At 42.1% G+C, this 24,247-nt stretch overlaps 1 protein-coding gene across 4 annotated transcripts in view; it reads left to right on the forward strand.

Annotated features, from left to right (window-relative positions):
• The window catches only part of pde8b (phosphodiesterase 8B), a 57,298-nt gene that overhangs the window by 29,285 nt on the left and 3,766 nt on the right, over positions 1–24,247 (forward strand). For 3 of the 4 annotated variants that reach the window (XM_020707479.2, XM_011481456.3, XM_011481455.3), the window contains exons 2-21: positions 1,053–1,109; positions 7,596–7,786; positions 9,576–9,635; positions 11,008–11,065; positions 11,258–11,346; positions 12,212–12,290; positions 12,666–12,806; positions 12,894–12,982; positions 13,057–13,111; positions 14,861–14,912; positions 15,106–15,183; positions 15,484–15,560; positions 17,392–17,556; positions 18,409–18,454; positions 18,712–18,841; positions 18,947–19,145; positions 19,547–19,764; positions 20,964–21,102; positions 22,407–22,574; positions 22,649–22,778. In XM_020707479.2, coding sequence (XP_020563138.1) covers positions 1,053–1,109; positions 7,596–7,786; positions 9,576–9,635; positions 11,008–11,065; positions 11,258–11,346; positions 12,212–12,290; positions 12,666–12,806; positions 12,894–12,982; positions 13,057–13,111; positions 14,861–14,912; positions 15,106–15,183; positions 15,484–15,560; positions 17,392–17,556; positions 18,409–18,454; positions 18,712–18,841; positions 18,947–19,145; positions 19,547–19,764; positions 20,964–21,102; positions 22,407–22,574; positions 22,649–22,778 — 2,221 coding nt within the window. Of the gene's footprint in view, positions 1–737; positions 972–1,052; positions 1,110–7,595; positions 7,787–9,575; positions 9,636–11,007; positions 11,066–11,257; positions 11,347–12,211; positions 12,291–12,665; positions 12,807–12,893; positions 12,983–13,056; positions 13,112–14,860; positions 14,913–15,105; positions 15,184–15,483; positions 15,561–17,391; positions 17,557–18,408; positions 18,455–18,711; positions 18,842–18,946; positions 19,146–19,546; positions 19,765–20,963; positions 21,103–22,406; positions 22,575–22,648; positions 22,779–24,247 lie in introns of those variants that run through there. The other variant, XM_011481457.3, reaches the window with a different exon arrangement.

The raw sequence follows: 24,247 nt of genomic DNA on the forward strand, positions 1-24,247 counted from the left end.
GGTTTACGATTTATTGCGATTTTTGTTGTCTTTTGCGATATGGATATTGCCGAGCTGGATATTGCGATAACGATAAATTTGCGGTATATTGTGAAGGCCTATACCAGATCTAGAATGGTTACTCTGCCCTATAGAAGTGAGTAAAATATATTTATTTCTCTATAGAAGTCTATGGGATTATGCCTTCTGGGAGCCAGCAGGTACTTCCTGTTTGGAACGCCAGGGGGGAGGGGTCTCTCAGTCCAGTTTCACATATATACAGTAAATGGTTGTGACTAAGGATTTAAGAGTAAAAAGTTTTTTTTGTTTTTTTTACTACGTGTTGATAAAAATGTGTCCACTGCCTGAATCACCAACTCCTACCCACCAACACACCACAGATTCATTAGAATTCTGTCATCAGAAAAAAAAACAGCCCTCAAAGCAGACGTAGCTGAAAAACAGTTGGATTTGTGAGGGTTTCTACGCAGACATGACACACGCGGTTGATGCTCCGTCCGCTGAGGTACATCGTGATACTCTAAACCGCTGATTCACCCTGTGTTTTGTTGCGGGGTGTAAGCATGTTTTCGCAGAGATGCACCTGTATCTGCGTTGGTTGCTCACTGCAGAGTGACGCATGCGGTTAAGAGGCTGCTCAGACGGCCTGCAAACGCTCACACGCGTGTGTGTGTGTGTGTGTGTGATGCTCCCACAGTGGGATTATGGGGTTAAAGCTGCGGGCTCAGTGGGTGGATAATACCCTCCAGAGAGGTTAGCCGTGGACGGCTGCAGACGGCTCAGAATTCAGGAAGGTTTCCGTGACTCCAATGTGGGACAGACCCTCATAAAGCTGCAGATCAGACCTTCAGATATATACATTTTTTTATTTTTTGAAAAGCATAGCAGTCTTATTAGTCGGAAGGAGGTTGGAATTGCATCAGGAGCAGACAAAAATATGCAACATGTTTCTGGACATTAATGGTAAAATGGTGAGGAATGTTCCTTTTTCTTTTGGTCTTTGTTATGTTCTCAGTCTGCAGGAGATCCTCACTGGTTGCTCTCTTCTGCAGGTTTCAGCGACAGAAGAATGTCTTGGACCAATGAGACTGACCCAGGAGCCAATTCAGGTAACAAGACAACAGCATTTCTCATTTCTGTAACTCACAGTTCGAATTGTTTACATTTCACGTGAAGTTTGTTCAAACTTTTTATTTAGATAAAAACTTTTCCTGATGAAGTTGTTCTTCCATTTGTTATACACTGAGGCCTAAATGCAAATTTATGGTAGAATTGCACAAACTGAAAAACATGAATAACATAAATATTTGTTTCCTGAATATCCTTAATCAAACTAACGAGCCTGACACAAAAGGCAATGTTTTAGCTAATCTCTCCCCAAACAGCTCTATTTCTACAACAATAAGGTGCATATTAACATGAAAAAGCCTTAAAAAGTAATATAGGGAATAACTTTATTGACATGCACAGTGGATAATTGATCTGTAAATATGCTATTTCTATGACTAAGAATGCTCCAAAATGTCTTCATGTATTTTGGATTTGGTCGAAAGGCACCTTGTTTGTCCTTCTGGGATTAGAAGTGGGGTTTTGTTGTGGACGGCAAGAACTGGGGAATATTGCAAGGTTAGGGAGGCTGAGTCGGGATTGTTCGAGCTCATCCTCTGGTCAGGGATTAGAGCATGTGTCGGTGAGATTTATCCTTATGTAAGGAGGGAAGACAGAGCTGGTGGAGGTTACCAGCTGCCTGGGATGCAGGGCTTGTGTGCTCTGGAAGTTCCTAACCTGAGTTACTTTATTAGATCCTCATGTCGGAATTTGATTGAGTTTGGTTTGAGCTGCTCTTGTTGGACGGATCTCCAGGGATTTCTGAGGTCAGATCTGCTCTCACTCCAGCATAATAATGTGAGAAGCCTGGCTTGTGTCTTTCCCCCCCTTTTGACTCCAACTCCCGACTGAACGAGTCAAAAAGTGCTAAAGCAGGAATATCTGACAGAACGCAGGCAGGTGGAGGGTTTTAATAACCGTAAGAGCTTCCCTCTATGAAAGCCTAAAACTGCTCCTCCAACCAGAAATGTTCTGATCGATGCTCTGCTGAATCCATGACCTAACGCGACCCAACAACGGCGGGGTGAGGGAAATCAAAGGCTCTGCAGGAGAGAGCCGTATATTGGAAGTTTTTGTTGAAATTTATTGTTTCTGCTTTACAGCCGTGGAGAGTTTCATCCTCTCCACATTCCTCTCCCATGTCTGGAAATGCAGGCATTACATTAATTTAGAATAAAGTGTTCCTCAAACCCATCCACTCGCAAAGAACTTCTTCACAAGGACATTAGACTTCCTCTTTAATGAAGCTGGAAATCTAAGTAAAATTTGAATGAATTGGGAGAATCTTTAAACTGGATGTTTTGTGCAAACTCAGTTCCTGTTCAGTTTATTTATAAAGTGGCAGTTCACAACCCAGTCCTTGTAAAGGCGCCACACAAAAGAAGTCAAACTCAAAAAAACAAAACAACCACATTTTGGTGAAGCCTTAGACCCATGAACCTGTGTAGGGGCTGATCTGTACCGATGCTGCAGGTTTTTGGGTCGTCTGGGCCCGTGTAGGGTCGTAGAGAGGAGGGACTGTATCCTAACGGGAGCGCAGGTGTGTCTTGCAATACCCTTGAGGATCGTACGGCCACCTTAAGAGACGACAGGAAAATGCGACGTACCTTTGTCAATGTCCAGTTTCACGCACTTGAGGCGTACGGATGATGCTGTCGTATAATGCCCTCATGCCACACTCTAAATCTTGGTTGATTGATAAATTGGTTGACTGATTGGGTGGTTGGTTGGTTGGCTGGTTGGTTGATTGATTGATTGATTGATTGATTGATTGATTGATTGCTTGATTGATTGGTTAGTTGGCTGGTTGGTTGATCGATCAGTTGACTGGTTGGTTGGTTGGTTGATTGATTGATTCATTGATTGGTTGGTTGGTTGATCGATCGGTTGACTGGTTGGTTGGTAAATTGATTGGTCAGTTGGTTGATCGATCAGTTGACTGGTTGGTTGACTGGTTGGTTGGTTGGTTGGTTGGTTGGTTGGTTGATTGATTGATTGATTGATTGACTGATTGATCGATCGATCGATTGGTCGGTTGATTGATTGGTCGGTTAGTTGATCGATCAGTTGACTGGTTGGTTGGTTGGTTGGTTGGTTGGTTGGTTGGTTGATTAATTCATTGAACAGCACCAACGGGCATCTTGCGGAGTGTACAGGTTTTAAGGGAGTTGAAAATGGGAACAATCTGTACTAAAGTCCCGTGTCTCGCCTACTTCACCCTTGGCTGTTGTGTAAGTGTTCACTCTGACCTGTCGCTAGCAGCATGCATATGAAAAAAAACAAAAAAGTGCTTTAAGGGCTCACTGAGCATGCTCCGTACAGGTTTGCTTATTTTCATGTGTAAGGGCATTTGTGACTCAGGCTTTAACGACTGCTTTAGTTGATAAAATCCCAATCAAGCAAGGCTGAGTTATGCTAATCATCAGCATGTCTCCGTTAGACAAGCTAATGGTTAGCCTCCTTGGCTGGTACAGCTTGGTCTTTGTCTCTGGTAAAGCTCACAAATGGGACTAAAAATATTACCAATAATATTATGATTATATGACTGTTCATCAACTTGTTTAACCACAGATGGAATATACCTGTGGTTTGTTTTTGTTGGCGTTTTTCTATGGGTACACCACAGACTGCCGGACTGTACACCTCTGAGGTCACGCATTGGATTCTGCTTGGCTAAAGTTAGAAAGAGCCACGTGTGGATGTTCTTCTGTCCATCTTAACAGTGTTCCAAAAACAGAAAATGAGTGGGACACATTAAGTTTGAAGCTCTGTTGGGTTCACCCGAGGGTCCACTTACTTGCCAATAAAAATAAAAAAACGCCCCTAAAAATAAGCTAATTTGACCTCTGACCAAACTAAAACAGCTGTTTCCAAAAGGAAAATATACATTCCCCCAAAAAAAGCTCTCACAAACAGGAAAAAAAAGTCAGTTACAGTGAAAACTAAACTCTAAATACTATCATTTTGGGTGTAAAATCTGACTTTTTAACATGGAAGTCAACAGGAAATTGCTTTTTTCTACAACCAGCCTACTACAGTCTTTGGTTGAACTGCAATATATGATCCTTTATGAAGGATCCTTCTTGAAGTGACACTTCTTGTGACTGGAAGGTAGGGGCTGAAGATCAGTATTGGTTTAGAGATGAACATCAGCCAGTGTCTCACCGAGCTGTGAAAGTTTAAATCTCTTTAAAGACACAAAATAAGAGAAAAAGTCCAGTTTTGGTGCAGTTTTTTGCTTTAAAAAAACAATATTTTTTCATTTCGAGTTTCTTAGCACAGAGTCAGTAAAGTATGGACAAGAACTGCTGGACTTTGCAACGTTTGTGGGAGTAGTGAAGCTTTTTGCCCCAAGGAGTCAAAACTCCCACTTTTGACCCCATTTTTCAGGTCAGTTTCGTACACTGACCAAAAATTTAAACGCAACACTTTTGTTATTGCTCCCATTTTTCATGGTATGAACTCAAAGATGTGAAACATTTTCCACATACACAAAATAACCAGTTCTCTGAAATATTCTTCACAAATCTGTCTAAATCTGTGATAGTGAGCACTTCTCCTTTGCCAAGACAATCCATCCCACCTCACAGGTGTGCCATATCAAGATGCTGATTAGACAGCATGATTATTGCACAGGTGTGCCTTAGACTGGCCACAAGAAAAGGCCACTCCGAAATCTTCAGTTTTGTTTTCTTGAGGGGATCAGGGGAGTCAGACAACCAGTCAGTATCTGGTGTGACCACCATTTGCCTCATGAAGTGCGACACATCTCCTTCGCATAGAGTTGATCAGGTTGTCTATTGTGGCCTGTGGAATGTTGGTCCACTCTTCTTCAATGGCTGTGCGAAGTTGCTGGATATTGGCAGGAACTGGAACACGCTGTCGTATACGCCGATCCAGAGCATCCCAAACATGCTCAATGGGTGACATGTCCGGTGAGTATGCTGGCCATGCAAGAACTGGGATGTTTTCAGCTTCCAAGAATTGTGTACAGATCCTTGCAACATGGGGCTGTGCATTATCATGCTGCAACATGAGGTGATGGTGTTGGATGTACGGCACAACAATTGGCCCCAGGATCTCGTCATGGTATCTCTGTGCATTCAAAATGCCATCAATGAAATGCACCTGTGTTCTTGGCCCATACCATATAGTATGCCTGCCCATACCATAACCCCACCACCACCGTGGGCTACTCGATCCACAACATTGACATCAGAAAACCGCTCACCCACACGACGCCACACACGCTGTCTGCCATCTGCCCTGAACAGTGTAAACCGGGATTCATCCGTGAAGAGAAGACCTCTCCAACGTGCCAGACGCCATCGCATGTGAGCATTTGCCCACTCAAGTCGGTTACGACGACGAACTGGAGTGAGGTCGAAACCTCGATGAGGACGACGAGCATGCAGATGAGCTTCCCTGAGACGGTTTCTGACAGTTTGTGCAGAAATTCTGTGGTTATGCAAACCGATTGTTTCAGCAGCTGTCCGAGTGGCTGTCTCAGATGATCTTGGAGGTGGATATGCTGGATGTGGAGGTCTTGGGCTGGTGTGGTTACACGTGGTCTGCGGTTGTGAGGCCGGTTGGATGTGCTGCCAAATTCTCGGAAACGCCTTTGGAGACGGCTTATGGTGGAGAAATGGACATTCAATTCCCTAGCAACAGCTCTGGTGGACATTCCTGCTATCAGCATGCCAATTGCACGCTCCCTCAAAACTTGCGACATCTGTGGCATTGTGCTGTGTGATACAACTGAAGATTTCAGAGTGGCCTTTTCTTGTGGCCAATCTAAGGCACACCTGTGCAATAATCATGCTGTCTAATCAGCGTCTTGATATGGCACACCTGCGAGGTGGGATGGATTGTCTTGGCAAAGGAGAAGTGCTCACTATCACAGATTTAGACAGATTTGTGAAGAATATTTCAGAGAACTGGTTATTTTGTGTATGTGGAAAATGTTTCACATCTTTGAGTTCATACCATAAAAAATGGGAGCAATAACAAAAGTGATGCGTTTATATTTTTGGTCAGTGTATGATGTTTTTGAGGTGACTGGGCCGTCTACAATAGCCAAACCAATTTAGAGCTGCCAGGCTGTTGCACCTCCTCCACCAAAGCCAACCCTGGGTATCGTGTTGACCTCGGCGCCTTCTCCATAAACGCTGATGACCATCATCTCTGTGGAAGGTCATGCGACACTCATCAGTGAACAGGACGGTAGACCACTGCTGCATTGTCCAGGTCACATGGTCTGGTGCCGGTGGAGTCGCCTGCAACCCGGCTTTCAAGTCAAAGCGGTGGAGTCGGTTGTGAGTGGTTTGTCTGGAAACCCCAGTGCCCCCCACATAAACGGGCCTGCAGCTGTGTGGTGTTTGCCAAACCATGTCAGAGGTCAGAGGTCATTAGATTCTGGTCATGGTTGTGGTCTGTCGCTGGCGGGGCTCCACTCCTGGGTCTGTCACAGACTCTTGACGCATCTCTGCTGATGACACTTAGAGGCAAGTTCACCTGCAACACCTGACTGCCTCCTACCAACCTGAAGGCGCTGTGGCCACATCCTGTTCAAGGCTGTTTGAACGATGAACTTGGAGAGACTTACTGCCAAAATCTTCTTCTTATCCCCACAGAATGTTGACACTGATGCCACACTGAAAAAGTTTTGCTTTCAGATTTTGTGGTTTTGGCCCCAAAAAGGAAAAACACACTGTGGACAGTGAGACCATTATGTGGAAAACACTACACAAGGTGTGTCTGTCAGGACAATACAATTACATCCCTATAAAATCTGTAAAGTGAAACAAACACTGTGTTTACGACATCCACCAAGTTTCTTTCCAAATATCCAGACCTTTTTGTGAGTAATTCTTCAGTGAGGCTCAGATATCTGTCGATGGAGTCCAGGTTGAGACCAACGGCGCCTCCTAGCAGGCCCATGTTTGGGGACATATTTGGTTGGCGGATCGCAGATGCGTGTGGTCCTCGGGCTCCTCTTTGTGTGGAATTTCACATGCTAGCACCGTGGTTACACAAGCCAGCACAGGATCAAAGCGTGTGCAGCTTTCACAGGGACTCACAAATATGATTCCTCCCTCTCCATCTGTTCTCCTCTTTTTGCATCTTCTCCTCCCACACCTGCTTGGAGCTTCTTCTTCTTCTGGGGTTTCCAGCTGCATGGACAGTCTGCGCAGGAGGTGAAGGAGGTGAGCACGTGTGTGCTCCTAATGTCTCCTGCGAGGTCTCCTTTGGTGTTCAAAACTGCTCCTTGACAGAAGAAGCTCAAACCTTCCGATAAGAAAGTCCACTTTGAAATCCCCCTTGGTGTCATTTTCCACTTTAAGGATCTGAAAATGGTGGAAAAATATGAAACATTTCTTTATAACAGAACTTTTGTGAAGAAGGAGGGTCATTGTTGTGCTCCTCAAACTCAGGATTTGTCTGTGTCTGATCTTCATGGTTAAACTTCTCTTCAAATGTCTCTTCAGGTCCTCCTCGTTTTCGCTAAGGAAGACGGCCAGAGCGACGCCTTCTGGTGGGCCTGCGACCGCGCCGGCTTCAGGTGCAACATCGCGCGCACGCCCGAGTCCGCTGTCGAGTGTTTCCTGGACAAACACCACGAGATCGTAGTCATTGATGGGCGTCACTCACGCTACTTTGAACCCGAGGCTGTCTGCCGGTGAGTTTTGGATGTTCTCGCCGCATTCGCACGGTTTCCATCACTTTCTACATAGATGAACGTTATTTTCCCTCTAAACGGTACAGTGGATGTTTTAAACTGCTCAAAATAGCAGGGCGGATTATACAGAACAAATGAATCCAGTTTGATTTCATGTACAATTTCTTTACATTTTCCAATAAAAATTGAGCTAAGGTGAAATTTCCTTTATGAAATTGTAAATTATTCTATTAAAAAAACGAACTTCTTGGCCTAAAAATGCAAATTTTATTATAAAGATAAATCTATTTTATATTTATAGATTTCATTGATATTTTTTAAAACCTGCCTCACTGCACAGGAAAATTTGAAACCACAAGCCTCCATAGGAATTACGACCTAATTTACAAACACTATAAATCTGGAAAAGTTTCATGTTTTTATTCCAATTTGCAGAATTTTGCAGGTTTTATGACAGACTTTAAATCTTTTCTTTCTGCTAAAGAACACTCTAAGGTGTATTTGTACTAAATTTTAAATAATAAATCATTTAAAATCCTTTGATCTTGTTTAATTTTGGAATTGAGAATTGATTTACTTCAAACAGTCAAAACAAAAATACTAAAGAAGAAAGGCTAAAGAAATATGCATTTATGCTCAAACTCTGGACGATTTAGTGTGATTTAATTGGAAAATTAAAAAGTATAAACTAAAAGAAATACTTCTCCATATGTATACATCCACATGGAAATGATGTCATTATATGTACTCTTGGTCATAAATAGACATATTTGATGCAATAAAACCAATTAAGTGTAAAGTTTGACAAAAAGAGTTTAATTATTTGCTCTAAAAGAAGTGTGAGGAAGTGAAGTTATTCCACTTTTAACTTGTTTTTACATCATTTTCTAATATTTAAAAAAGAAACTTTTATTTTATAAATAGACATATTTAAAAAAATATTTTCAATAATTTTTTGGTCTCAAAACACCTGAGCGTCCCTGGTTGTCGCCATCTAGTGTTTGTTGGAGGAACTGCAGACCCCAGCAGCTGCAGAGACGTGCTGAAGGTCCTCGTGCCGCTTAGTTCAGTGCTCTTTATGCTATAATGAGTCTCTGCTGAGTTCATTTTTTTGGATTCAGGGGCTCGGAGGGGACACAGCTTTTCTTCTTGTTCAGTTTTTCCACATTAAAAGCCTTTGGCTTTGGTTCACAGGCTTCTTTTATGGCCGAATAACGCCTTTGCCCCCGTTTTCCCCAGCTGTGTGTCCCTCTCATGCCTGCAGAAGTAGTTCAGGATTTATTTAGGGATTATTTTTAGTCATGTATTTTGCACGGTTTCCTTTTCCTGTTGAGCCCCCAAGTGTATATTTGGTTGTAATGTCGTTTTGCCGGCTTTAATGCGACACTGAAGGCAGTGATGGGTGCTTTGCTCTGGTCTGCAGAGCTTCACTCTGATTTTCTGCAGACTTCCGATGATGTTATCTTCACACCTGAAGTGATCCTAATTTTCTCAGCTCGTTCCTCCCCTCTGTGGCCATTTGTGCTCCTTTCCTCCCTCTTTCACTCCCCCGTCACCCCTTTCCTGTGCTTCCTGCCAGCTGTGCGGCCTCGTGGTCGAGCCTTCAGCGCACATGTCGTGTTTGCCGTTTCTGTCGGGAGCAGACATATTCTTCAGAGCAGATGACATCACTCCTCCCATCCTGCCCTCCTGCTCAGTCCTGCTGAGTCCCAACCGCTTCTGCAGAACTCGAGAAGAAGAATCTAACCGCTGCCAGTCTGAAATCCGCATCTGCTTGTCTTTTTTGCAGCATGATCCGCGCCACAAAGCCCTCTGAAAACACAGTTATTCTAGCTGTTGTCCCACAAAAGTAAGTCTGGGTTTTATTCACGTCATACTTTATGAAAACTCCTTCAAAGCCACGTTGATCTCTATAATCAGTTTAAAAATCTCACTAACTGTTTTTCCTGCACCATATTTTTTCACCCTGGAGAACCCCTGGGGTCAAATTTGGCCACCATGTTGTTTTGGCTGCTGTTGATGCTGCTTCTCAAAATAAACATAAGAAAAAATGTCAAAATTTAACCTTTAGAAGGCCAGAAGGGTATAGTTTTGGGGTTTTCCGGGTTCAAAATGATTTTTATGACCAAATATTTCAATTCTTTATCTGGATGTTCAAATTAAAAAAAAAATGTACAAGCGAAAAAAAAAATTATTTGTCAAATTTATTTAATTTTTTACAAATCGTGAAACCTGAATGTCAAAGCCCATTAAAAACCCTGTGAAGACCACCAAGTCAAAGAATGAACAAAACATATTTACTTTTTTTTTTTTTTAATATGTTTTTTTTTAAAGCCTGTAATGAAATCCACAAAATAAGCTTCTTTTTTGTTGTTAGAAATAGACGGTGTCTGTTATGATGCCTTCAGTTTTTTGGTACTTTTTTGCTCACAACAATAATATCAGAAAATCTGCACCTTAAAAATATTTTCAAAAAATGGATATTTCTATTTTTTTTTTTTTGTGTGGATTTCATTAATAGGAAAAACCTCTTTAACCCTAAAAATGTGACTTTTCTGTCAATTCTCGGTAGGCTCCACAGAAAATGCTTTTGGAAGTCTGGGATTTTCACATGAATTTCCACTCTTTAAAAAAATATATCTCCAAAAATGTTTTACATAAAAGTTCAGAGAGGTTCAGAGTCAGAAAATGTTAGGAAATCGAGGCTAGATTGTGACTAACCAGAGACAAAAAGTAATGATGCTACATCTACTCATCTTTTTTAAATGATCCTAAAAGCACCCGACTTTGGAGAATCAACCAGGACGAATACTTCTTAAGGTTTACAACTTAGCCACAGTTTCAGAGCCTAAACAGCGTCTGGATTTCATTCAGTGGATTTGTTTCTGGTGTAAGAAAAAAAAAACTACAATTCCCAGAACTCCACATGAGTTCACAGTAGTTGATTCAGACGTATGAAGGGGTTTGGAGATACTCAGGTTTGTTCTCTACAGAGGACAAAGTTGCATTGCCGCTGGTCAGGAGGTTGCACAACAGCTCTAACACAGGAACGTCTCCAGACGGGGTCAGCTTTTGGTTTGAAACTATTTTTAAACAAAGGAGGAACTTTATTTTGGAAGTCTCGTATTTTCCAGTCTTTATAAAACTTTAGTTTTCCCAGTTGTTGTCTATTCTAGTTTCTGCCAGCAGGGCTCTCATCCCTCTTCTGTGTTCCCGCCCAGGCTGCCCGAGCAGGAGGAGCCGTCCGTTCTCCCTCTGCTGTGTGCCGGATTCAGCCGAGTACGTCCAAACCCTTTCCCGCACTCGTGGCTGTGCTTAGAACACACTAGAACAATCTGTGCCTCACTCATTTCACAGCAAAGACATGTCCAACTGAACCAGCATCGCAGTTCGTTTGAAGCCTCTACTTTCAGTCTGATTCTCCGTTTTCTTCTCCTTGTGGTTCCTCAAACTCCACCTGTCGGTCCCCAGAGGTTCGTGGAGAACAGCAGCGTGGCGGCGTGCTACAACGAGCTGCTGCAGATTGAACACGGCGAGGTGCGCTGCCAGTTCAAACTCAGGTACTTTTGGGGGGGGGGAGCTCTGATGGTCGTCACAAACTCCCGTGACGACCTGAAAACACTCCAAGAGCGGCTGAGGTTCTCCGGCATGGCAGTTTGAGGCTTTCACTGAGACGTTTGAGAAGTTCTGCCAGGACGCAAATCAACACAAATGCCTACTAGCACACGTGGAAACATAAAAATATAAAATGCTCGTTGTTCTTTTCCTGATATAAGTGAAAAAATCAGTTACTATAACTAGCAGAATTTGTCTTGGAAAGATTTGTTGAAACATGCCTTGATGTTCTGCGCTTTTAGGAATAAATAAGCTCTTGAACTTGGCTATAAACACTCAAATTTACGCATGTTGTTTTGTTTTGTTTTTATATTTATAACCAACCCCCCCCCACACACACACACACACACACACACAAACAAGTTAATGTCCAATTTAGTAACTCCAGTCTAAATGTCTCTATTTTTAGTCCATAGAAAACTAGAAATAAGAGAAGAACTACTCATTTTAAGGTTGTTTGTTTCTACATATTATACGTAAATGCATTTTTACTTTCATATTTCTGACCTGCTGTTGTTAAATGCATTTTTTACAGTGTAATGAGTCAAGCTCATCTGTTTCTTGAAACAAAAAACTTGTTTTTTATTTTGAGATATCGCTTAAAATAAGATCTTATCAAAATCAAATGACTGAAAAAAAAAATTGATTTTTTTTCAGCATCTTAATGAAAAGCTATTAGTGAGTCAGTTTTGTCTTAAATCTAATGTAATAAGACGCTTCAATAAGAAACTGTGTTTTTGCACATAAATTTTTTCACTTTCATTTTCAAGAATCTCTTTTGTAATTGTTTGTTTGTTTGTTTGTTTTTAGGGCCTGCAACTCTGTCTTCACTGCTTTGGAGCATTGTCAAGAGGCTGTAGAGATCACCAGTGAAGACCACATCCTGCAGGTAGACTGGATATGAGTTTGACTGAATATCACATTTCATGACAGCCTAGCAGAACAGGAACAAAGGAAAAAATACTCTGTTCAACTCCACAAGTCCAAACTAGCATCCCAGAGAATTATATTTGACTTTTATGGACTCAATTTCACCTTGTTGCCCCATAAAGTGTTGTGAACAAGTATTTGCATGTGTCTAGATGTTAAATTTTATGCGACTTTGATCATCTTAAATGATTTCTAAATTCTATTGCACAAGGAAAAACTTTGAAAGTACCAAAAATAATTTATAAATGTTGATTTTATTCATGGTAAAAATGTTTTTTCCTGGGAAATAAGTTTCAGTAAACCCATTCAAATAGAATATTAAAAACTGTTCCAGTATGTCAATCCTGCATTTGAGAGGATGACGGGATACCACAGGGGGGAGGTCATCGGGAAGGAGCTGACCGAGCTTCCCAAGAGCGACAAGAACCGAGCCGACCTTCTGGACACGATCAACACCTGCATCAAAAAAGGAAAGGTGAGTTCTGGAGGAGCCCGCCTCCAACAGACCGCCCTGCAGAACCAGGCCGGGTTTCACAGCACGGCTGTTTTGTTCTGTCTGAAGGAATGGCAGGGATGCTACTATGCCAGGAAGAAGTCAGGCGACAGCATCCAACAGCAAGTGAAGATCGTTCCTGTCTTCGGCCAAGGAGGGTAAGATCTTCATGAAGAGTGGAGAGAGGTCAATGGAGGTCAATGACCCTAACTGACTGCCTCTGTCCTTTCAGGAAAATTCGACATTTTGTAGCCCTCAAAAGACCTCACTTTGACAACAATAACCAGGTGAGGAGGATTGGAAATTTGGGTTCTCACTTGTTCAATTGGGAGAATATCAGAAAACGAACGAATAAACCGTCTTTTTAAAATCAGAGAAAAAGAGTTTCTTTTTTTTCTATTGTAAAAAGTAAGATTGTAATGAATGAAACGACCCCCTCCAATGATCATTTGACCTTAAAACGCTCCTGGTGGTCTTTCGATCATAGTGTTTTAGGCAAAATCAAAAAAATCTGCATCGTTTTAGGACATAGTTTCTGCAGAGCGGCAGTTCTTTAGAAATTGTTTACATGAAAATGCTGCAAAATCACTATTTTCTGGAAAAGCGTGGTTTTCATCAAAGAAAATCATGTTTTTAACATGTTGTGGCATTTCCACATGATGGAGGAGACATGCAGTATAAAGAAAATCAAGCTTTCAGTTGCTATAGTTAGTACTTCCTGTGTGAATCAGGAGCAGACAAAAAAATGCTGTTAGAAAACACCTTGTAGCAGTGACGGTGCTACAGTTTTCTTTGCAGCGTTAATGTTAGCTTGGGGATCTGAGGGGCTGTAAGCTAGCAGAAGGATGGCGGGAAGAAGGGGCGGGCTTACTCCGTGCTAACAACATTTCAGAGGTGAATTTGGATGAACTCCTGACGCTCTGCAGTCACCAGAAAACAACACTGGTTTTTGGATTTTGGATAATCAGAATTATAAGACCACCTTAAAAGTGGTTTAAAAGAGATGCAGATAGGATACTTTCTCTAAACTTTTAGGCCAAATTGTCTGGTTAAACACCTCAGCTGCCAGCGTGTTGCTGCATCCAGCTTAGTTCCAAGAAAATGACGTTAAGCTACATCTAAGAACCAGGGTCCCCCGCCGAGGTCGAGCAGAGCCATGTAGGCAAGGCGCCACTTTCTATTCATACGTCTGGCTTGTGTCTTATTATGTCTTTCTAAAAGTTTTTCAGCTTTTTGTTTGACTGCCGGGTCAAACCGAACCAAACAGTAGGGTTGAAATATGAGCATTTGGGACGGCTTTACAAACATATTAACTGTTTTACATGTTGATTACCCTAAATAAAAAGTACTTTGAAGTATTTTTATTTTTACATTTTTAAACGGGTCAATCTGACCCAGACCATAACAGGGAGGTAAAACATTACCGGGGTCAATTTGACCCGATGAAGTCCACACTGTTGCTCAGAAACTATCATAAAAGGAGGTTTTAAAATTCAAAAGCTATAAAAACACGACCCTACAGCAAGTTAAACCAATCAAAAACTGACGTTTGTTTTATGTTTTTCTGTGTAATTTAATACCAGTTCATGATGTTCCGTCTAATCTGTTCATCACACAAATGCACATGATGCTGTGTCAGCAGCAGGTAAAGGTGCAGTGACTTACACGGGTTCTTATGCAACCAGATAAACTGTTACACACTGATCCATCACCAGATAACCATGACTAACCCTGTACAACATCAACATAACAAAGAAAAGCATTTCTCTGTGTGGATTATTTTTAAACCATTATGTTTCCCTCAGATTGAGAATAAACCTCAGTGTCTTAGAAAAAGAAGGAGGCTGTTGTTTCATAGGAACATTAAAGTGCACTTAAGTTTAGTTATTTCCCCCCAGCCTATTACAGTTTGCTGTTTATACCGTTCAAAAAGTTCCTACATACAGTACAGCCTGTCTTTTCTTTTCCTGGTGTGACGATCTGAGTCTGAAAGGCGAAGCTCCTCCACCTTCATCATCTGTTGCTCTCTCTGACAGGTACACAAGTTCAACAAAGAGGAGCGATGTAGCGGGGAGCATTCTCAGTCAGGTACTCGTCAGTGAGACCCTGTATCCACAGCAGGATACACAGATTTAGGCCAAAATAGTCAAATATAGACTAAAATTGTATTATTTGTGGGATGCATTTGAACAGCCATGTTTTGATTGAATAAACTGGAAGAAAAGAATGAAGAATCAAATCTTAATTCACGTTTTGATTCGTTTTTTTTATTTTCCCGCAGAGTGCCATTCTTTGCGCCACAGAGACCGGAGGAAAGACTCGATCGACGCCAGATCGGTCAGTTCCCGTGGCAGTGACGGTAAGACACATTCCGATTCTCTGTTCCTCTGTAAACATTCAAAGGGGTTTGGATGAGTGGAGCTCCAGAAAATGAAGGTGAAGCAGATGCATTCGGGTTGGATTGGGGACAGATAATCACATGTGAGTGGGACTGTGTTAGGGGAAGGGCTTGACCTGAATTTATAATTTAAAGTCCTGTTTTTTTTCTAAACACCAACTGACTGATTTTGTTTGGTTTTTTATTTTTTTGTATGTGGATGTTTTATTGGATGAGCAAAGTTTGTAAAATGTCCCATGATGCATCTGATCTTCATTACAGGTCCAAGTTTACAGAATCGAAGGCACTCGTCCGTCGCCAGGATTCATTCGATGACCATCGAGGCTCCCATCACCAAGGTTAGCATGTTTCCAAAACCGATTATATTCTGCGCGGCTTAATCTGTTGTCTTTTATAAATAAGAAAACAAACTCTCTGTCCCTGAAAAATTAGACTAAAACTTAAAAAAAAGAGGTAAAAAAAGTTGCAGACAGGAAGTGAAGGCGCTTTTTAAAAAAAAAAAAAATAAGTGAAAGAGGGGTAAAGTTTGTGCTTTTATTTTGTCTGACACACCTGCCCTTCCTTTAAGATGCAAATGCCTCTCTATAGACTCTTCCACAGGCCCAGACACCCCAAAAACCTGCAGAACCGCTGTGGGTCAGTCTACGTACGGGTGCATGTGACCAAAGGCCGTGTCACACTGCCGCTACTTACAATTTGCACAAATTGCACGATGGAAAATTGGTCATACGTGAACATACGTTGGAAATGTTGTGGTTCTTTGCGTGACATTTTCACAGAGGCTTCACAAATGAACCGCGTTATAAAACCGCGGAAGACGTAGGGATAAACCACGCAGAGAACACGTAAACCCGCGCTTCATTGAGTTTCCTCACTTTGACATTCAGAGCACTCAGCAGAGATGGCGTCAGCACCACGGTCAGCGCCCGCCCTGTCCCTCGCGATGCTGTGTTTCAACTAAACAGTCGGATTAAACGGGAATTTCCATTCATTGCACGTCGGGCACATGTGAAGAATCGACAATAAAGTTGACTTTAAACTTTGACCATGACCTTTGAAACGGTTGGATTCCACCGATCAGCACCAGTTCTAAGTCAGCTGCTAGGCGCCAGGCGAGGCAGCCCACAGGGGGAGGGGACCCACACTGTGACAGAGGACCCCTAGCAGTAGCCGCAGCTGGGGGTCCCATCAGTAGTCCTATCCGCACCACTTCCCCTGCTAGAGACCTGACCTGAGTGGGAGACCCCCACCTGGTATAGACTGCTGGAGGGGTGAAAGATCGTCACACAACACGCCAATCGTGCATGAACTGTGCGCCGCTTATATGAAATGTATTCGTGGTTTGAGTATGTGAGCCGAATGCGCAATATTAGAGTTAAACATCAGTGGTAGTTGAGTGGAAAGTCCATTGGACATAAGTTGACAAACGTGGAAACAATCAGGCGCATTTGTATATGATGCACGTAATAATTCTGTATAAACTACGTAAAAAAATACGCATAAACTGCGTAAGTCACACTCAACCAAAAAGTTTGAACAGCTCAAAACCGAATTGGCATGAAGACCCGTTGGCCGAAACCGTCAACGGACATCTGCGCACATCTACGAATGACGAACGCAAGAAACACTTATGGTTGACGTCAATCACGCATGTACCACGACGACACGGCCTCGAGGCTTTAGTGAGGCAACATTCACGCCATCCTAGTTCAGATTAACCGCCAAACCCCAGAGAGACTGAACCCATCGACACACTTTACTGTAGTCCCTTCATTCCTGAACTAAAGTTGTTCCTTTGGCTTCAAGATCTCACAGCAGAGCGTCTGCCCTCCACGCTTTGCGGAATTTTATCCAATATCCACGGGACGTTTTGTGGTCGTCTTATTTTCAAACTGAGGGAAAAGACCAAGAATGGAGTTCTAATTATAGAGCCACGGTCAAGTGGCTCTGTGGGCCGGATTCCCCACAGAGTATCCCATTGTCTCCTTGGCCTCCTGCAGCGGTCCTGTGATGCTCTTGTGTGTTCAAGTGTCTTTATTTAGCCGATTTGTAGAGAATCACATGCAACACTAGAGTCACAAAGAGTCACTGTGTCGTGGCCCAAAAGCCAGAGAGGTCTTTGTGTTTTGGTTTGAAGCTTCTCTCCTCTGATCAGGACTTTTCCTCCAGGTGATAAACATCATCAACGCGGCCCAGGAGAACAGCCCCGTCACGGTGGCCGAGGCTCTGGACCGCGTCCTGGAGATCCTGCGGACCACCGAGCTTTACTCCCCACAGCTCGCCTCCAAGGAAGACGACCCCCACACCAATGATCTGGTTGGGGGGCTCATGAATGTGAGAGGCAGCTATCTATGCTTTCACAAACGCAGTCCTGAAGTCCTGCAGCTATTTAAAAAAAAAAAGTCTGATTTTCCTCAAATAAAACTTTGACTAAACAGAAAATTCCTGAGTCCCTGCTGGGGGGTTCGTTTTAGTCCTGAATTGATTACCTGCTGACTGCAGCTGATTTTTATGTAATGATATAAAAAATACTCAGTATATTTATTCAAATATCTTCTAAAGAATCAAATACTGAAATAGACAAAAGAAAAGCTTCAAAACTTCAAATTTTACTTTTTTTTTAAATTGCTGCTAATTGCCTGATTTAAATCAAATTCAAGGCAAAAAGGATTTTTAAATTTCACATTTAAAATATATATATTATATATTATTAAAAACTTATTTTGTTTTTATTTATTTTGTTTTTTCACTGGAAAAAGTGTTGAAACCAAACAAAAGTAAAGATAAAAATCAGAAACTTGTTTTTTTGCTACCGTACAAAACTTTAAAGGTCAAATGACACCGACTTTTATGATTCAATATATTTAAACCTTTATTAAATGTTTCTAATTACCATCAAAATCCACCAGATGACAGAACTTCTGGCCTGAAAAAATATTTATTTCTTTTTTCTTCTAAACTTTTTACAATCCACCAGCAGAAAACTTTTTTTTTCTTTTTAAATCCTGCACCTTTACAGGCTGTTTGGGTTGAACCCATTGACTGAGGCTTTTAATTGGTCACCTTATAACTTGACTAACTTGAACTGAACTGAAGGCTGATATGTATTTTTAAGAAAATTTATATGTGTTTTATATGTTTTTTTTGCAACGACATTTAATAAAATTCTGGCTTTGATTTTTCTAGGATGGGATGCGGAGACTCTCTGGGAATGAATACGTTTTCTCCAAAAGTAAGTTTAAGGTCATTTTTACGCTAAAATAAATTCATTTTTACATTTAAACCTTTAACTTGCTTTAAGTTGAATTCTGCCTGCAGTCTTTGCAGCTTTCAGTCACAGATTTGATCACAAAACATCCTAAAAGAAAAGCCTGAATTGGTTCTCTTGGCGTCTTCATGTGGACGTTCTGGCTCATTGTTTCAGTTTTCTTCACAGAGGGATCAGGATTGTTGGTTTCTGACCCTAATCTGCTGCGCTGCGTCTTTCAGACATGAGCCAGAGTCAGCTGGCCATCCCGGTCACCTTAAACGACGTGCCTCCGTCCATCGCAGAGATGCTGAATGACGAGGAATGCTGGGATTTCAACATCCTGGAGCTGGAAGCAGCGACTCACAAGAGGTGAGTCAATGTAAACACTGGAGCAAAGGATGCTGAGAAGACCCTGAAAAAGTTCCATCTTGGGTTTGGAGGTGAGCGTTTCTCCTCGGATTCGTTTCCCTGCAGGCCGCTGACTTATCTCGGCCTGAAGATTTTCACCAGTTTCGGCGTGTGCGACTTCCTGAACTGCTCGGAGGCCACGCTGCGCTCCTGGCTGCAGCTCATCGAAGCCAGCTACCATTCCTCCAACTCCTACCACAACTCCACGCACGCCGCAGACGTGCTGCACGCCACCGCCTACTTCCTGCGCAGAGAGCGGGTCAAGGTTAGAGAATGAACATCGCAGAGATGACATGAGTTCTTCCTGCAGGTCCTTCATGCAATCTGGTCTCAGAAGCTCTGCACGCACGAACCATGCAGGCCTCATTTTTACCACAACTCCCGGAAAAACTCCCGCCAGACTCATGGCACTAAAAACAGTCCTCGCTGCTTCAATTTGAGTTTTTTCTCTCTTGGTTGTTTATGTTTATTTATGTTTGTACAGAGAGTCAAGGAGCAACAATGTATGGAGTCCACAAATTCATAAGTGTGTATCTTACAAAAACAGTCGTTTGCACATGTGCAGCATCGGTTGCCATAGTGACAGAGTTTTCTCTGTGAGTCGGTGGAAGCGCCGTGGGTCGTCCGTGTGGATGACGCTTTTCCTCCGTTTGCCGTCTCCTTCAGAGCAGTCTGGACCAGCTGGACGAGGTGGCGGCGTTGATAGCGGCGACAGTCCACGACGTCGACCACCCGGGCCGGACCAACTCCTTCCTGTGCAACGCGGGAAGCGAGCTGGCCATCCTGTACAACGACACGGCCGTGCTGGAGAGCCACCACGCCGCCCTCGCCTTCCAGCTCACCAACAGAGACAGCAAGAGCAACATCTTCAAGAACATCGACAGGTGGGTCCAAATCCAAAGCTAAGAATCAGATGTGAGCAAAGAGACATTCATTGGAAATTCACTGAAACTCCAGCAGCCTGCAGGAAACCTGCAGCAGATTGGAGCTGCAATCAAAGAGAAAACAGAAGATGGTCGTTTGATGCTTCTGACCTCAAACACAAATCACTACTAGCTTTAAAAAACTGCAAATTAAATTGATCATTTATTCGTTCACGACAATTTGAGAGATTCAGTAAATAAGCTGCTTTTCCCTAAACATTCATGTTAATACTTACACTAACATTGTTATGAACAAAAACTTACCAAATCCCCCAACTCGTCATAATTAATATTTATTTTAATCTTGCAAAAAAAGAAAGCTACAATTGATTATTACAGTCACCATAAAATAACTATAAAGTCTTAAAATAACTATAAAGTTAAGAGAAAAAATTTTGAGTCAGAGTAACGTTGAACAATTATTTAAAAATTCAACATTTTACAAGAATAAAATAATAGATGTATTTTGTACAGTTACAAATTTGACGCATAAATTCATGACTTTATTCTTGTAAATTGTTTGGTGTTTTTGTGCAAAATTTACCTTTTTTCTCATAATAGTAAATGATGTTTGTACGACTTTATTCCCACAAAAACTTTACTTATTAATGATTGTTTTTTAAACTTTATTCTTGTTAGATTTTGACTCTTTTTTTTCTCTTTTTTATTTCATCTGGTAAACTTTTAAATATTTACCATAATTTTACAACCTTATATCTGTCAAATCTGGGCTTTTCTCTCATAGTTTATGGCTTTTTCCTAGAAAAGTTTAGACTTTTTCCCCATAAATTTTACAATTTTATTCCCATATTTTTGCTCTTACGGTGACCCTAAAACTCCATCGTAACAAATATATTAATTCCAAAAACATTTTCTGTTATTCTTTTGATTAAATGGGCTTTACAAGATTAACACCAATAACTTGAATGATGGCTGTAGTTTCTAGAGGAAGTCATTCATATTGGTATTTCATGAATAAAATGAGTTTTAGTAAAAATTGTAACCAACATTCAGGGACCTGAGAGTGTATTTCTGTTCCTGTAGCGGGTCCCGGTAGTTTAGCGAGGGTTGGGGTCACACAGCTGGCCGCAGAGATGAAAGCGTCCGCAAACATTTGAGGATGTTTTGGAGAATCACAGGATGACTGTTTCTGCCGTCAGGAATCAGTACCGAACGCTGCGACAGTCCGTCATCGACATGGTTCTGGCCACAGAGATGACCCGACACTTCGAGCACGTCAGCAAGTTCGTGAACAGCATCAACAAGCCCATGGCGGCCATCGAGGAGACCAGCACCTGTGTAAGACGCCGCCCGCCGCCGCCATCGCTTACAGAAAAAGAAACAGACCCACAGGAATGAGGCGGTTTTATTCTTTACAGGCCTCTTAGACGTCAGTCTTTACCCCATTGGTGGATTCTCTTCTGTCAATGGGATAAATATATATGTATCTTATTTTAAGAAAACAATTTTAGTCTCTAAGACGTGTTTCCCTAAAATTATTTTGTTATTGAAAAACCTTTTGATTTTTGATTTTCAATCACAAAACAATACAATAAGCATTCATACATTCATTCAAAGACGTATCAAACTTAGGATAAGTAAGGGTTAATGGCCGACGAAGTGTGCGTTATTACTTTTTAACGCACCCCGCAAAGCGGAGGACGGTTGCACGAATAGTGCATTAATAAGTAATAACGCATACTTCGAAGGCCATTAACCCGCTTATGCTATGGTCACTCACAAAAGCAATACACATTAACCAGTTCTTAGTCCTTAATTCTTGTTTTTTACCGATTTGCATCGCTTTTCTCACAAAAAGCCGACTATTTGTTGCGTGATGCGGCGCGATGCTTTTCAGAAAGTTCTCCTCTTACCGCTTGTTTTTGTCCAAATGATGAAGCAAGAGGTTGAAGCCGGCGCAGTGATACATTTAAGCTAGGTGACCGGAACTTCTTTTTGCGGTTATCAGGTTTTAACGCACACCCAGTAGCCAATCAGAATCGAGTATTCACCCGGACCATGGTATAATTAAATAGTAAATTAAATATTGCTTGATAGGGAGTGGAAAGATTAAATAATCCCACTACTGTTCTACCGTAACCATTTTATTACATGATTTATCATTATCCGGTTCATAACATAATAATCTGTTATCAATGCCTTACAAACGCAGTTTCAGGTCATTCCGTATGATTAAGGATCAATAAATCACATGACAATGATGAATTACGTTATACTTATGTAAAGTAGTTATACTTTTTTGACTGTAACTCTTTTATTTTGGTCAATATTTTATTTTTTATTTGTCTTGGGAAAATGATGCGTTGTTTAATTGTTATTACTAAATTTTAAAAATATTTATTTTGTGAATGTTGTTAATTTTTAGCATTTGCTGTTTACTTTCATTCAGTTTTTTATTTGTTTCGCTTTTATCCTGAACTGTTTTACAGATTTTCAGGCTTTTTTAGTGCTGCTTTCATGTCTTTTAGCTAATAGAGCATTTAATAAGTAGCTTAATTTTTTTTTTAATGTCTGCACCGCTGAAGCTTTTTTCAGGTTTTCTATAAAAACGACAACATTTTTCTGCCTGGCGTTTCCAACAGAGCGGGAACAGCGAGTCGGAGAGTCAAACCAACTTCAGGAACTCTGCGGAGAACCGCCTGCTGATAAAGAGGATGCTGATCAAGTGTGCGGACGTGGCCAACCCCTGCCGGCCGCTGGAGCTGTGCATCGAGTGGGCGGGCCGGATCTCCGAGGAGTACTTTGCTCAGGTGAAGGGATGTTTTAGCGGCGTTGGGTTTCCGCGTCCCCTCGGACGCTCACTGTTCTCTGTGCGCGGCTGCAGACGGATGAGGAGAAGCGGCTGGGGCTGCCCGTGGTGATGCCCGTGTTCGACAGGAACACCTGCAGCGTGCCCAAGTCCCAGATCTCCTTCATGGACTACTTCATCACCGACATGTTCGATGCCCTGGATGGTAAGAGGACTTTAGAATCCACAGTCACAAGTTCAGAGAAATCCTAACGCAGTATTTGATTTAGTTTGATTTGATTGGAAATAAAGAAATAAGGCAATAAAAGTGGACAAAACAGTTTTATGAAGCCTATTATAGGAATACGTTGATTAGAAAATAATCAAAAATGACAGAGATGATAAATAGACGTATTTGTTCGAGTCACATTGAATCACATTCAGTCTGATTTTCACGCAGAGTTTGATTGATTGCTGGACAGACAGTAGAAAGAAGTTTTTGCTACGTTTCTCCGGTTCTTAGGATATAGGTTCTAAAACTCGCATTTTTACGTTTCTGAATCTCAGAAACTGAATTGAGAAGCGTTTGAGACAGAATTTGAAATATTTAGAGACAAACGTGTCGAGACGTTTTTGGAAAAGTTTCCCGGTTTTGGGAGCAGAACTAGAGGACAGACTGATGAGGAAAACAGAAACCGTTTGTACGACGCTTTGCTGTTTTTGTTTGACGGTGGAGTTGACAGGAAGAGGAAGAGTCAGACAGGAAATAGGGGGAGGGGGGGTCCTGCCTCTTCATTCCCACTGAATCCTCTCAGCATCGACTCCCCAGGAGGAAACTTGTTTACTGTCAGCGCCGCTCTGATGTCACGGAAATATCCCAAACACCAGCGGGACGGAGGGGGGGGTTGGGAAAATTATGATGGGGAAGATGAGGATGGGGGGGGTTGAGCACACACACAATGTAACTCATCAACACGGTAGGGTCGTTATTGGGGGGGGGGGGGGTATTTACAGACTGGAAACAGGGGCACAAATAACGCCGGTTGGGGGGGTCAAACGCTGGGAGCACCGTTCACTGTGTGTGACGACCTTTCAACCCCTTTAATGTTGGTGCAACACTGCTCCGTGTACACAAACGCAAAGACACACACAAAAGCACACAGACACACACAAACGCACACAGACACACAAACGAACAGAGACACACAGAGACACACAAAGACACACACAAAAGCACACAGACACATACAAACACACACAGACACACAAACGAACAGAGACACACACAGACACAAAGACACACAGACACATACAAACACACAAAGACACGCACAGACACAAACACACACAAAAGGACACTGACACACACAAACGCACACAGACAGACACACACAGAGAAAAACAGACACACACAAACGCACACAGACACACACAAACACACACAGACAGACACAGACACACACAGAGACACACACAAACGCACACAGACACAGACACTCACAAAAGTGTGCGTGTTTGTGTGCTTGTCAGTGTGCTTTTCTGTGTCTGTGTGCGTTTGTGTGTCTGTGTGCGTTTGTGTGCTTTTTAGTGTGTGTGTCTGTTTCTGTCTGTGTGCTTTTCACACACACACACACACACACACACACAGGTGCACACAAACGCACAGAGACACACAAATGCACACTTCCACACACA

The sequence above is a fragment of the Oryzias latipes genome, chromosome 12 (genome assembly GCF_002234675.1).
Source record: "Oryzias latipes chromosome 12, ASM223467v1".
Lineage (NCBI taxonomy): Eukaryota > Metazoa > Chordata > Actinopteri > Beloniformes > Adrianichthyidae > Oryzias > Oryzias latipes.